The sequence below is a fragment of the Semicossyphus pulcher genome, unplaced genomic scaffold (assembly GCF_022749685.1).
Source record: "Semicossyphus pulcher isolate SPU_LCO1_2020_fin unplaced genomic scaffold, fSemPul1.0.p SCAF_1, whole genome shotgun sequence".
NCBI lineage: Eukaryota > Metazoa > Chordata > Actinopteri > Labriformes > Labridae > Semicossyphus > Semicossyphus pulcher.
In genome coordinates, this window is record NW_027211603.1 from 794,269 (window position 1) to 808,908 (window position 14,640).

At 44.1% G+C, this 14,640-nt stretch overlaps 1 protein-coding gene across 1 annotated transcript in view; it reads right to left on the minus strand.

The window, feature by feature from the left end:
• Positions 1–3,041: 3,041 nt before the first annotated feature.
• LOC138607908 (golgin subfamily B member 1-like) overlaps positions 3,042–14,640 on the minus strand; it is a 42,186-nt gene continuing 30,587 nt past the window's right edge. The window contains exons 22-31 of the mRNA XM_069680602.1: positions 13,858–14,601; positions 7,486–13,815; positions 7,159–7,235; positions 6,320–6,356; positions 5,742–5,888; positions 5,383–5,505; positions 5,089–5,186; positions 4,813–4,905; positions 4,556–4,670; positions 3,042–3,222 (exon numbers count right to left, since the gene is read on the minus strand). Of these exons, the coding sequence (XP_069536703.1) occupies positions 3,064–3,222; positions 4,556–4,670; positions 4,813–4,905; positions 5,089–5,186; positions 5,383–5,505; positions 5,742–5,888; positions 6,320–6,356; positions 7,159–7,235; positions 7,486–13,815; positions 13,858–14,601 (7,923 nt within the window). The 3' untranslated portion in view covers positions 3,042–3,063. The remainder of the gene's footprint in view (positions 3,223–4,555; positions 4,671–4,812; positions 4,906–5,088; positions 5,187–5,382; positions 5,506–5,741; positions 5,889–6,319; positions 6,357–7,158; positions 7,236–7,485; positions 13,816–13,857; positions 14,602–14,640) is intronic.

Sequence of the window (14,640 nt, forward strand, 5' to 3'; positions counted from 1 at the left end):
GATGCCTCTGGTTGAAAATGTCTCTGTTGTTGTTGTTGTTGTTGATTTTAGAGTTTGTTAGCATGTTGAAAGGTTAGCATGTAGAATTTAAACACACTGTAAACGTAATCGTATAATGTATTTACACTCACATGTTTTCACCATGCACTGTTGCCCCGTGCCCCACAGCACACAGCTGTTGCCCTTTTGTGCCCCTGCCCCTCAAACAGCCTGAGTACACCACAGGGTATCAATATGAAAAGTGTCTTGACAATAAGCAGAAAACAAAGCCCGGGGTGCCATCACACATTAAAAATAACTATACAGAAATAAATTATATCAATCTTGTCCCTGATGGTCTGGTGTGATTGGCAGGTCATGTAAAGTGATCAGAATTAATTTCAGTCTGTTTCATAACCAGCACAAAACTCCTCACAGGAGCTTCAAGTAACTTTTTATGGAAGCAGACTTCTGAGAACCTTCGCCGAGTCATATCGGCACAAAATAGACAGAAAATGGCTCATTTTAGGGATGAGCGATACTGGAGTTTTTGCCGATATCTGATACCAATAACGTGCCGATGATATCGTGCATCTGTCGCTAATTTCCATTACGGCTCACAGAATTCACTGCTGCCATGTTGGAGATTCCTCTTCTCTAAAATCTGTCTGACTGCTAAAATCAGATTTCCAATGAAGTTAATGAAACAAGTGAAGAAGATCTTTATACGTCTCATCCGTGATTGATTGATTGACAGCTCTTAGCGCTGAGATATTTGTCTAAGAGGTCCATTAAAATCCACTTAACATTTGGCTTCTGGTCACGTTCAGTCTTTTCATATGAAGTGAAATCAAAACGAAGCGATTCACAGGCTGTCGGTCAAACACACACCATGCAGGCAAACTGAAGAAAAGTTCCATAAGCTTTTATTAAACGTCTCTGGAGATGGTGAAGGGCGACCTGGAAGAGTTCCCCTCTGACACAGTATTGCACCAAGTTCAGCCTCACGTCATCAAAAGTCCGACAGCGCCAGCAGCTCTTAAAAATAGAGGCAGCAGAGAAAATATGCCATCTGCACAATTTATCAGTAGTTTTTCATAAATAGATTCAGTTCATCGTTTTGTCCATCAATCGCTCCTTTATGTACACATCAGCAACCATGTCTTTCTACAAAACTGGGTCAATTAACAAGCCAGGACAAGTTTTACTCTGCTTTCTCTGGCTTGTTAACTGAGCTCTTATTGTGAAAATCCAGTCTCATATCAGTTACATGTTTTAACAATCAAGAGGAAATGTACAGTCATCGAGCAGAGAGGATAGAAATGTATATATACATACATACAGTCCATAACAGACATTGTACAGCATACTTTGAGAGGATGCACAAATAAATATCTTAAATACACTTTTACATCCTCTGGTTTTATCTTTAGCAGTCCATTTAATGGCACACCGCGACAGCGCGGTGACGTTTCAGGACACGTGGAAGCCGTCGTCTCCCACCATCTTTAACGGGCATGAGAGCGCTTCATGAAGCGGCCGAGGTGAGAACACGGACACCTTTGGCTTTAAAGGGAACAGGAGGGAGTGGGAGAGGTGTAGTCGAGCTTCTCAGCTTATACGAGATGATTATTTACACATTTGGAGTTTCAGTGCATAGATTTAACTCAGCATCGCGATTATGTGCAAAGTATGAGACCAGGCGGGAAGAGAAGCAGCAGCTGGTGGAGACATTTGTGACTGGGATGTTACACAAACAGTAACAGAGAGATGTTCCCATACCATTTACCCCCTTCAGATACAGTTACCTTCCAACCCTGCGCCGACGCTGTATATTTATTATAATCTCTGTATATCTTGGCTCCGGTTCAACCCTCTTTAAATGACTGAAAGGTTTATGTTATTATCTAGTCTGTCAGTCTGTGAGAAGTCAGTATGAACATAAATAATCTGTTAGGAGACGGTTTGTGTGACACACTCCCTCTCTCGTTAACATGAAGCTGCTTATTCTGTGTTTTTACTGGTTTTAAGAGCCGGATCAGTTTGTGTATGAGGGGACGAGAACTTTGCGGATAATTCGGCTCCTGTTTTTAACTTTGGGAACGATGAACGTTACAGGAATCCTAACCTGAAACTCTTATTACGTGTATAAGTGTCTATCGTCACAAGATGAAGGACCGTAGATCAGTTCAGCCTGGCTGCTCTGAAACAGAAGTTCCTTGTTGCCGCCATAATACCTCCGAGGTGGCGGTCAGCGCAGTTTGCTGTGTAGGCTGCTGTTCTGGAGCGGAGAAGAAGATCTGATTTCTGGTGAAAGAAGGTGATTTGAATCTGGGCTAATGCACGACAGTATGTGATCTGTGCACAGACCGGAGCACTACCAGAGCCAACGTTTCAGGCTGTATCAGAGGCGTTTGAAACTGGTATCGGAACACTTCTAGTTACTGACAGACGGGACGTTTCCATGTTTGTTCCCAACCAGGGCAACAGGAACAAGCTGAGGGGGATTCATACAGTAGTGTTAACCAAGAGTAGATATGGCTTTCTGCACCTTCTTAGGCTTTAACACAGAAGAAAATACATCGGAGTTCTTCCTCCTTAAACTCTTCTTTCGTCTCTGATCAGGAAACAAGAAACTGAAGGCAACACGCCGCCATGAGCGAAGAACTGATCGGCTTCCTCAGCAGTAAAAGAATCACTTTAAGGCTTGATTTAACATTTACAAAGAGAAGACTGATCTGAGGGAAACGTACCGTGTTCGCTCTGCCTGAAACCAACAACAATAAATAAAAACATTTCATATTAAAGTCCATCTGAAACCCAGCAGAGGTGTTTAAACATGTCACCTGCCTTCCTGCTGTGGCTCCATTCAGTTTCTTTTCTACATTAACAAGAAGCCTCTCTGTCTGACGACTGCGTGCCAGCTTTAGTGTTTTACAATGTTTGACTTCACAGGTAGAAAATAAAAGTGCTGCATGAGCTAAAAAGGAAAAGAAAAACACCCTTTCAAAGTAAAATTCAGCCACTGTGTGTCATTCAGAGGGCCACCTCGTTACAGGGCCACCTCGTTACAGGGCCACCTCGTTACAGGGCACCAGTGAGGCACATGAAGACGAGCACGTGCATCGTGAGCAAGTAGGCCAGGAAGAAGTATCGAGAGCGGGCGCGGCTCGTCAGCAGCCTGGAGAAGTAGAGGCTCCTCCCCCTGAGCCACCTGCGGCAGGCGACCACGCCCCCTTTCACCTGCAGGGACAGACAGCAGGCAGTCAGGTAAACAGCTGAACTTTCTCTCATATTACCTTCTGTTAGAAAGGATAAAAACAAACAGTCCTCATCAGCTCTAACAATCAGAGTTACAAAGCAGACCAGTTCAAATACTGTCACACAGTTAATCTGAACACTGAACACACTACATACGTCCTAACTGTCCTCAGAGGTTTTTAAATTATAGAAAGACAGTTTGAAAAGACACATTTGATGATTTTTAAAAAGATGTATAGAGACGTGTTTCTGGTGGAGCAGCTGCAAAAGGAACAGAGAATCAGAATCAAATACTTTATTGATCGGGGGAAAGTCAGGAATGTGGAAGAGAAACAAACTGAGACGAGAACATTGTTGTTATGAAATGTGAGAACGTTTTCCCCGTGTTGTTTTTGGAAGAAATATTTTATACCTTTTTCTGTATTGATTATCAATAATTATTTTACACGATGTGTTTGGAACATTTAATTTCTTCTATCTACTTTTTTTTTCTTGTTTTTGTTTTTTGTCAGAAATGTTTAGTAATTTAATTTTGCTTTTTTTTTGTGCGATTTCTTTTTTAGCTTTAATTTAAATTTTAAATGTTTGAAGCTTTATTTTTCTTTTGTTTATATTTTTGTATGAACCGTTTGTCCTGTTTAGTTTTTAGGTTTAAAACTGTTTTTTTCTTGTTTAGCATGAAATTTAATTTTTAGCTTTAATTTCTATTTTTTTCTATAAAAGTAACGAAAAAGAAAAGTTTGGAGCTTTTTTTTTAAACTGTTTGTTACTGTTTAGTTTTTTGTCGTTTTGTTATTGTAATAAATGTTTTATTTCATTTTTTCGTGTGAAATGTTTGGACCTTTTGCTTTGCTTTTAATATGAAATGTTTCGAGCTCTTATTTTTCTTTTGTTTTGTTCTTATAAAACTTTAAACAAGTAGTGAAATCCCCTCCCAGAAGTAAAGTAAACGTTATATCAAGGGTAGTTACAATAAACTAAAGCTTCAGCCTGCACCTGTTTCATTTTTAATGAATCCCTTAATGTCATTGACATGTAACTTGTGTGTATTTTAGGGGAGTGACTTGTTAATACAGAGTTTAATTACTGCGGCTACTAAACTTGTGACTTCATCCACACTGCCATGCTTTCGTTTAAAAACGTAAACTACTCCTTCTTAAAGCTCCGAAATCGTAGATTATTGGAAACTCTGCTGAACCCGGTTTATAGTTTCAGGTGTGTTAGCTTGGACTGAAATGGACGTCGCCACAGAAACCATCCACAAGGACATGTTTGCATGAGCAGGGGTGAAACAAATGAAATCCTTCGTCTTCACCTTTCTTGTTATTAGAGGCTGGTTTGGATTCAGACTGAGAGCTTCCCACTCCTCTTCTGTTTCCATCTCGATACTGAAGTCCCTCTGACCGTCTCTGGACAGGCTGGAGCCCACGCTGCAAAACAAAGAGTGTTTCAGAGATTAGATCAGCGTGTGTGTGTGTGTGTGTGTGTGTGTGTGTGCATGAGTCAGCGTGTGTGTGTGTGTGTGTGTGTGTGTGTGTGCGCATGAGTCAGTGTGTGTGTTTGGGGTCTCACCTCTTTGCCCTGTCCTCAGCAAGTCGCAGAGCCTCCTCAGTCGTCTCCCTCCTCGCTCTCTCATCTGCCAGACTCTGTTCCACCTCGAGCAGCCTGAACACACACACACACACACACACACACACACACACACATACACACACACACACACACACACACACACACACACACACACACACACACACACACACACACACACACACTCATTAAGTAATAGAGGTAAAGATAAACAGAGAATATCACACAGAACTACACAGAAAGACAGAAGGTCGTCACCTCTCTCTGAGCTGGCTGGCTTCAGATGTTTCAGCCATCAGTGAGTTGTTGCTCCTCTCCTGGGGGGCTCCAGGTGCAACCTCAGCATATACTGACCCCTGGTGGTGGGGGCACAGCATTACAGGTATGAAACTAAAACTGTTTTCTTGTAAAAAATAATTTTAAAACCTTTAAAATTTGTTTTTTTATCTGATGTCAAAAAAGAAAATAGACGGAGGACGCATGCCAATATGTGTGGAAAAAGAACTTTCATATAAGCAGCACAGAACTAAAGATGTTTAGAGGATTATCTACCTGAGCCTGGCTCTGGACTTGGCCTTCCAGCCAGTGGCAGCGGTTCTGGGTGTCCCTCAGGGTTTGGGAAACGGCCCTCAGCTGAGCTGCGACAGCACCTTTCTCCTCCACTGAGTGCTGCAGCTGGAGGGCGGGGAGAGAAGAGAGTTTGTTGTCTCACAATGCTTTAATTCTCACTTTCAGGGGTTAAATAAAAATTAATGTATAGATACATCATGCATTCAGACTTTGAACACTGTAAGTTTATAGCATGTTGCATAATCACACAGCTTGCCTACACTTCCTACATCACACGAGAAGTGGGTGCAAAACTCAACAACACCAACAGGAACAACGGCACAGGCTCAGCTGTTTGATACCTTGGTGTTGAGCTGCAGTAAGTACTGGTCTCGTTGTTGGATCTCATACACGCAGCGCTGCAGGGAGCCGTGGAGCTGCGTCCTCTCTGCCTCCAACCGACTCACCAGCTCGTCTGTGCCACTCCGTCCTGCCAGAACAGCTGTTTCCTGTTGTATGGAAGGAAAAAGGTCGGTTGAAAGAATAGATTACATTTATTTAAAAAATTATATTTACATCTTCTACATAAGCAAACAAAGTTATTAATCATATCTCTATTTATTAGCTGGGGTCCGGGCCACGACAGAAAGCGACAGCAGAGCTCACAGAGTTATTTTAGCTTGACAGTTTATCCTTCAAATTGTATCTATAAATTCTAATACAGTAAATGTGTTCATAGATAACTCTAGTTGAACACAGCCCTGTACAGGAAAGTCCTCTGGGATTTAAAAACAAGGATTGTTTTAATACTATAGCACTAAAAAATATAACGTAACTTCAGGAGGAACGAAACAAAAAACGTACGATATTACAAAACGCAGCTGTGATATGAGCCGTGCAGCTTTCTAACAAAGGTACAAGTTAAAGGTGTGTGTATTACCTTGGCTGGCAGAGTGTCCTGCCTCTCTGTGTCCGACCTACAGAACAGAAACACATTTAGTATCATAAGTAACATTTTCTCACTGAACCTTCATGTAGTCTCTGCTGAGCGCAGAAGCACACTGCTGGAGAAACACTTCAAGACAGGGAGTGAGCCGCCTTCATGAACACAGCAGATGCTGTTCGTAGTTCTGGAAAATACACTTTCTACTTGTTTACATTGATTATTACCACCAAAATAAAATGAGGTATTCTGGTATTCAGTAACAGGGGCCCTTTTATCTGACATATTTTAAGTTTTTGAATTTGTTCAGCATATTGCTTCAAGCCAGCAGATGCAAAACAGGCTGTAAAGGCTGCAACATAATCCTCGAGGGCAAACGCGCCACTCAAATTGACCCTTCGCTAAGTCCCGCCCCCCTTGGTTACTGTTGCTATGCCTGTCAAGCTTTCGCACCGGCATGTAAATATTAAAGTACCTGTTTTCCCACTGAAATGATCAGACTGTGATTCAAACAAACTTCTCCAAAGGAGCAGCAGAGCAGAAACTCTGCAGAGAGCGATGTAGTGTCCGTCTCTGTGGGGGTCCTTTCTGTAATCTTGTCACATGTAGAATAAAATGTCCTCGTTGTGGACGAATAAAGGATTATCTTATCTGAACAATCTGAGCCTGTCAGTGGAAACAACAAGAACTGTTTCACTGCTGCAGGCTGAACTCACCCACCAGAGCATTCCAAACCTTTGTCTTGTTATTTGTCATTTAGACACCAAAACATGTCAATTAAAATATATTTATAAAGAGGGCCCGTCATACAGTCTCAGAATTGTAGGATTTTTGACCTCAGATCTGCTGCTTCTTCCTGAGTTTGAATCTCCTTCGCTGTTTGCTGTCGTTCATCCATCTTCTGCCTCGTCTCCTGCAATAACATCACAACAAAGCAGGAGACTCATCAGTTACAGAGATAACACTACCTCCAGAAAATGTTATCAAACGGAGAATTTCACAGAGAACAGGTGCATCCCAACAAACACCATGCATGTCAAAGCAATGATATGTGCTAAAACAAAAACATAACTCGGCCCTTCATGCTCTCACAAAATGAAACACAGCAGCGAGAGGAAACGCAAGCAGCAGCCAAACTCAACACAGCTGATGACTCGACTTACCGGCCCTTCTCTCTCATTCTGGAGGGCACTGTCACCACTTCCTTTTGACTTCTCCACGCTCATGGAGGGGACGCTCTCTGGGCTCGACCCCTGCCTGGACTCCACCTCTCTTTTGGCTCCGCTCAGCTCATCGATCAGTCTGTCTCGATCATTTTGGAGGCTGGCCATGGATCTGGAGAATGCTGACAGCTGCCTGCTGTACGTGTTGTTTTCCAGGACGACCTGCTTCAGTTCCCTCTCCTTCTCTGACAAAGCCTTCAACAGCTCATCCAACAACCTGTTCAGCTCTGTGTCTACGTCTGTGCTCTCTAAAGCTTTTAACCTGTGAACAAGGACGTCCCTCTCTTTGGCAAACATCGCCAAGTCAGAGGAGGCGTCCTGCAGACTGCGCTCAACCTTGTTCAAGGCCGCCTGAGCCTCTCGGAGTTCTTCATCGTATCTGTTCCTCAGAGTCTTGAAGTCTTCAATCAGCTGGTCTCTGTCATTCTGCAGGGCGGCCATGGCTTTGCACAGAGACTCATTTTGAGCTTTTGAGTCCTTGCTTTGTGTCTGGGCCTCTGATAACTGCTGCTCCATGTCGATGAGGTCTTTAGCGAGCTCTGCCACCCTCTGATCCGCCGTCTCCCGCTCGTTTCTCATCAGCTGCACCTCGCGCTCGAAGGCGTCCAGCTCACTGTTGTATTTGTCCTCAGCTTCTGACAGTTTTTTATCCGTTTCATTTTCCACCAGCTGCATTTTTTCCTTGAGCTCATCAGTTTGGATTTTCTGAGAGAGAACTCTTTGCTGGAGGTCGTTACATTCAGCTGCTTTTGCTGCTACAGCTTCCTGCAAATCAGAGATCACCTTGCCTTCATCTGTCATGGTTTTCTCCTTTTTCAGAGTTAATATTTCAGATTCTTGTTTTGAAACCTGAGCTATGAGTTTAGAAATCTCTGCCTTTAAAGTATTGCTCGCCTCTTCTTCCTTCTGGAGTTCAAGCCGAGACTCCCTTTGCTGCTTTTCAGCCGCAGCCTTTTGATGTTCCAGGTTTTTGATTACATCCTGCTGCTTCTTCAGCAGCACCTTCAACTGGTTGTCCTTTAGGGATAAAACCTGATTCAAGTCCTCTCTGTACCGGACCAGCTGTGCCCTGAGCATCGCGTTCTCTGAATTCAGATCATCCATTTGATGCAACAATTTCCGGATTTCATGTTTAAGGCCTTTGGCACCACCTTCACCGTCAGCAGAGCCATCTTTACCCGTGAAGCCCAACTGACTCTTTGCTTCCAGTATTCTGTATTCTGACATCAGCCGCTCACGTTCACTCTGCAGGGACACCATGGAGTTCTTCAATGACTCCATCTTAGCCGCCGTCTGCTCCTTCTCCTGTCCGGACCTGTTATCTTTAATTTGCAGACTTTTGACCTTGGCTTCGAGCGCCCTCAGCTCTTTGTCAGCCTTTTCTCTTTGGTAGCGTGAAGACGTTAACCTGTCCTCATACACTGCTACCTGGTTGCGATAATTAGCGTGGAGTTGTTCTAGATACCCTGACATCTGTCCGTCTCGACAGGACAGCAGGGAGGAGATCTCAGCATCTTTGCTCTGCAGCAGAGTTTTCAGTTGCAGAGAAATCCCCTCCTGCTTCTCAAAGTCAGCTTGAAGCCTGTCAGTTTTGGTCTGTAAGAAGAGCAGCTGGGCCTCTGCGTCTGCATTCATCTTCTCCGTTTGCTGGAGGTTTAGCTGCAACAGGGAAATCACATCTTCTTTGTCAGCAAGCTGTCGGCTCAGTGTGTTTTTATCTTGCTCTATTCTTTCAACGTGAGCACTTAGCTCCTTCACCTGCACAGTCAAAAGCTCCACAGACTCAGTAAACTCAGCGTTGCTCGCGCTCATTACAAACAGCTGTCTCTGCTGTGCAGCTGCAGCGACAGAGTACTCATTGAGCGTCCTTTCCAGTCTCGACTTGGTCACTCGAAGGTCGTTCACCTCTTTGTCTTTCACTCTCATGTCCTCGAGGAATCGTTTGATGACAAAACCCTGTTCGAGCAGCTGGCTGTCCTTCTCGTGTAACGTCTTCTGGTACAAATCGTTCCAAAGTTTGGAAGCATCTGCGCCCGGAGGAGCAGCCGATAACGCAGACAGCCTGGCCTCGTTAGTCTCAGCTGCTCTCTTTAGAGTATTTATCTGGAGATCCTGGGAGTCGAGCTGCTGCCTCAGCTCATTTACTTTGTGACTTTCTTCATCTCTCAGGTGCTTTAGCTCATCTATCTGTTGCTGTAACAGAAACTGATTCTCCATAAAAGAACTGACTTGTTTCTCATCTGTACTTTGCAGTAATTTGGTTTTCTCCATCACCTGATCCTCGGACCTTTTACTTTCCTGTGACAGATCCAGAGCCAGCTGGTCTCTTTCACACTCAACACTCAGCATCTTTTCGGTGGCCTGCTGCAGGAGGTTCTGATGTGTGATCAGATCAGCCTCCACGTTTTTACTTCTCTCCTCTAAAACTGATATTTTCTCCGAGCTTTTCTTGAGTTCTTTCTCCAACTGTTCGCAGGCTGAGCTCGAGGTCTTCAAAGAGCTCTCTAAATCTAAAATCACTTCCTGGTATTTAATGCAGTTTTGCTGCAGTAGATTTATCTCCTGGTGCTTTTCTTTGAGCAGCTCTCGCAGTTCTGTCTTCATGTTCTTGGACCCCTCGTTGCCTCTCTGAACCGTCTTGAGTTTCTCCTCAAACTCTCGCACTAATTTGAGCTGTTCTTTCTCTTTTTCTTGACGGACTCGGTTACTCATCTCTTTGCTAGCTTCTAACTGAGAGGACAGCTGCGTGTTTTGGGTTTGGTAAACAGTTAGAGACTCAGTCAGTTCATCGATCCTCTCTGAGTTTTTGAGAATCACAGTCTCCAAATATTCGTTTTCATTTTTCACTTTGTCTGAAGTCTCTTGAACGTTCTCCAGCTCCTCCTGCAGAAGAGACTTATCATCCTCCAAGATCCTCACCTTCTCGTTCAGGCTGATCGTCTCCTGGCTGTGTCCGTGAATGACGTCTCTGAGCTCTTGAATGACATCATCTTTCTTTCCCAGCTGCAGTTCATGCTCATTCTGTATCTTCTCGATTCCTTCTGACAGATTCTGCTTCTCCTTTTGCAACAGGTTGTTGATTTCCAGCTGAGCACCGAGTTCTGTTTTCTGGGCCTCGATCTGTGCAGTCAAAGAGTTGTTCAAACTGAGAGCTTCGTCAAGTTTAAGCTGCATGTTACTTGTGTACGTGTTTGATTCCAGGTGCTTCTTTTCCAGTGAACAGCTAGCTTCTGCAACCTTTTCAGCCAGCTGCTTATTTTCCGCCTGCAGGTCAGTAAGCTTCTCTCTGAGACTCTCTGATGACTCTTTCACTTTGGACATCTCTTCCTCCAGTTGTTGATTTTCATCCGTCAGCGTGCACATTTCCTTTTTGTGCTTTTCTTCAAGCTCCATGAGCTCTTTTCTGATTTTCTGATTCTCCTCCTCCAGCTCCTCAATCTTCTTCCGCTTCTCTTTGGAGAACTTGTGCATCCTCTCTTTGATTCGTCCATTTTCTTCCTCCATCTCTCGAGCTTGTTTTTCCAAACTCTCCATCTCAGAGTCGTGTTTGTGGACCTTTCTCAGGGCTTCCTGTCGCTCTCTTTTGGCACCCTCCAAAAGCTGCCTCATCTTGTCCATTTCACTGCTCACGTTTTCATACGCTTGTAAAAGAGACTCGTACTCTTGTTTCAGCTCAGCGTGCTTGGACTTCCACTTGGAGAGCTCGTCTGTTTGAGAGTCTTTAAGCGATTCAAGCTGGCAGGAAAAGGCTTGTTTCTGCTGGGTGATGTTTTCTATGGTTAGTTTCAAGCTCTCACAAGCTGCCGAAAGACTGCGATTATCATTGAAGACGCCTTCAACCTCCGTGCTGAGCTTGTCTTTGTCCTTGCTCAGAGATAACACAGAGTTCTCCAGGTCTGCATTTTGTTGTTTTAACTTCAGAACAGATGATTCCAGAGCAGAGAACTCGGCTTCTTCAGCTTCATGTTTGGCTGAGAGCTTCTCTACTTCGTCCTTAAGAGATGAGTTTTCCTTCAGGAGTTCTTTCCTTGAAAGCAAAGCTGCTTGAAGTTTCCTGGTTAGGAGAGCAATTTTGCTCTGGCTGTCCTGTTCGTTCATCCTGGTGCCATTATCTTGAGACTTCTGACGCTCATCGGCCTCTTTTCCAATCCTGTCAATGGTCCTTTCATGGACTTTAATTTGCTGCTGTAATTGCAGTTCAAGTGCAGCAATCAGTTGTTCTTTCTCTGAAACCTGAGCCTGAGATATTAACAGGGCATCGTCGCTCTCCTTCAGCTGCACTTGGAAGCTTTCAGCACATTTACAAGGCGAACAGGCCCCTTCTTTGTTAACGTCTGGTTTCATGCACATTTCAGGCTCCTCCGGCCCGTTTGCATCCTTGGACTCCTCCAGCTGCTTATTTAGCGTGTTGACCTCCTCTCTGAGTGTATCTATTACTCTCAAAGCGTCTTCCCTTTCATGCATTAACAAATCCAAGTTCCTTTGTCGTTCAGCGCAGTCAAGTTGAGCTACTTCAAGCTCCTTAGTCAAAAGTATTTTGTCCTCGCCGAGCTGCTGCTGCGTTTCTGCTAATGTCTTCTGGACGGTTAAAAGCTCAGAGGACTTCTGTGACACCGAAGCAGCTGCTGTCTCCAGCTCCACTTTCGTCTGAGCGCTTTGCTCCAAGAGAGCCCTGTTGTCCTCCGCCAAACGTCTGCATTTATCTTCATGCTCCTCCAGTGCAGACCGAGAGATGCTCAGCTGAGTCTCCAAAGCATTTCTTTCATTAAATAAAGCTTGCTTCTCTTGTTGGATCTCTATCTCGGCCGACTGAATCGTTTCCTGGTATTTCTCAACCTCTTCAGTTTTCTGTTTTACTTCTGTGTGAGCTTTCTGCAAGTCAGACTCGACCGTGTGAAGTTCTGATTTCAAAGCCTCTGCTCTTTGCTCCATGACCAGGAGGGCCTCAGAGTTATTTGCCATCTCAAGAGACATGCTCGTATTTCTGGATTTCACATTTTCTAGCTCTGTGTGAACGTTTGCTAGAGAGTGGCACTGACTCTCTTTCTCAGCCAGGGACATCTTCAGATCATGTAGAGTTTTGTCCCTCTCCTCAACAAGCTGTCTCAAAGTGTCCAGTTCATCTCTGTCAGACAGAGAGGTTTTACGGAGGTCGTCCAGCTCTCTGACCTTCTCGTCAAAGTTCAACTGGACAGCGTTCAGCTCATTCGTCTGCTGACAGCGTTGTTCCAAGAGAGCCTTGTAGTCGTCTTTCAGCTCATTAAGTTCTTGAGTTAGTTTCTTTTCATTTTCTTGAGCTTTCTTCATCGTCTCTTTGCGTGCCAACATGGCCGCCTGGGCCTTTTTCTGCAGCATCGCTTTTTCCACCTTCATCTGTGCAAGCTCGTTTTCTAAATCAACAGCAGTGTTAGCGGAGGCAGATTTGTCCTGTAACTCGTCTTTACAAGTCTTCATTTCATTTTGAAGCTCTTCTAATTTCTGCATCCAGCTGTTTCGGTCTCGCTCGTACACGTGTTCTCTCTCAGCTGCACTGGCCTGCAGCTGCTCCATGAGGGAGCTCTTCTCAGTCAGTGTTTGCAGATGTTCAGACAAACACACTTTGTTCTCATTTAAAGTGCTTTGCAAACTGAGTTTTTCTGTCTGTAACTGTTCCACAAGTCTTTCGCTTTCTGTTTTCTGTCGGAGAATCTCTCCCTCTTTCTCAAGGATCTTCTTCTCAAGTAGAGAAACGTTATCTTCAAACATTCTCGCTGTGGCTTCTGCTTGATTTGTAACTTCCTGTAATTTCTCCTGTAAAAGCGAAACCTCTGTTTGACTGTTCGCACTCTCCTCTTTCTGCTTTTCATATTTCTCTATTTTCTTCAGAAGATCCTTTCTGACAACGAGAGCAGCTTGAAGCTTCTTCTTGGTTGCATCTTTCTCTTTAGACACCCGCGATAGTTCACACTTAAGACCTTCCTTTTCTTTAATCAGCTCGAGCTTCTCTGAATTCTTGGTCTCAATTTCACTTTGAGAGAATGAAACACGTTCGTCTAGCTGCTGGGAAATGTCTTCCAGCCTCTTCATGTGTTCTTGCTCCAGGTTTTCTAACTGTGCTTTTAGAGACGCGTTTTCTTCACCGAGTTTCAGCTTTTCATTTGAAGCAGATTCTATGACCTGGGCGATGGATGCATCTTTATCCCTTAATTGCTGACTAAGTCCTGCAAGTAATTCCTTCTGCTGACTTATTTGAATGCTCATGCAGTTGATTTGCTCATCTCTGGCTTGCACCTCACTGTGTAAAGCCGAGTGTTCGACAGAAGCTTCTTTGACTTTCTCTGATTCAGCGCTGAGCTGATTTTGAAGATGCTCCACCATCTCTTGGAAAAGAGAAACTTGTTGAACCTTCTCCTCGTTCCTCCTCTTCCCTTCATTAAGTGATTCCTTTGTTGTTTGTAGTTGTGTAACAGTCTCATCCAACTCAACTTTCAAAGCATCTACCTCACACTGATAGCTGTCCTGCAATTGTTTTATCATATCTTGTAAAGAGGCGTTGTCATTATAAGAAGCAGCTGCTCTCTCAGATGTGGTGGACGGCGACACAGAGGAATCTTTCTTCGCATCATTTTTACCCGCTAAGAGTTTTTGTAACTCATGTTCGGCAGCTTTGAACGCCCGCTGCAGGTGATTGTTGACTTTATCCTTCTCCTGGACAGACGCTAAAACCTTCTCCAGTTGAATCCTTGATGCGGACGCCTCCAGCTCCTTCGCGCTCAACTGATCAGAACCCTGCCTAACTGCAGAGGAAGCTGCGGCTAGTTTCTCCTGCAAACTGTCCAAGTCCTGCTTCAAAGCATTAACTTTAACATCTTTAGATCTCATTTCATTGTCAACACTTTTTAATTGTTCTGCAAGTAGATTCTTATCCTGTTTTTCTCTATCCAGAACTAACAGCCACTCTTTCTCAGAATCCTGCAGAATCTGCTCTATCTTGTGAATGTTCTGCTGTAACTGTGAGAGTTCTTCATCTTTGGCACTAACCTGTGCTTGAAGGCTCTTCTTCTCCGACTTCATTTTCTCCATTGTGTCACTCATGCTGCTGGACTGCTGCTCCAT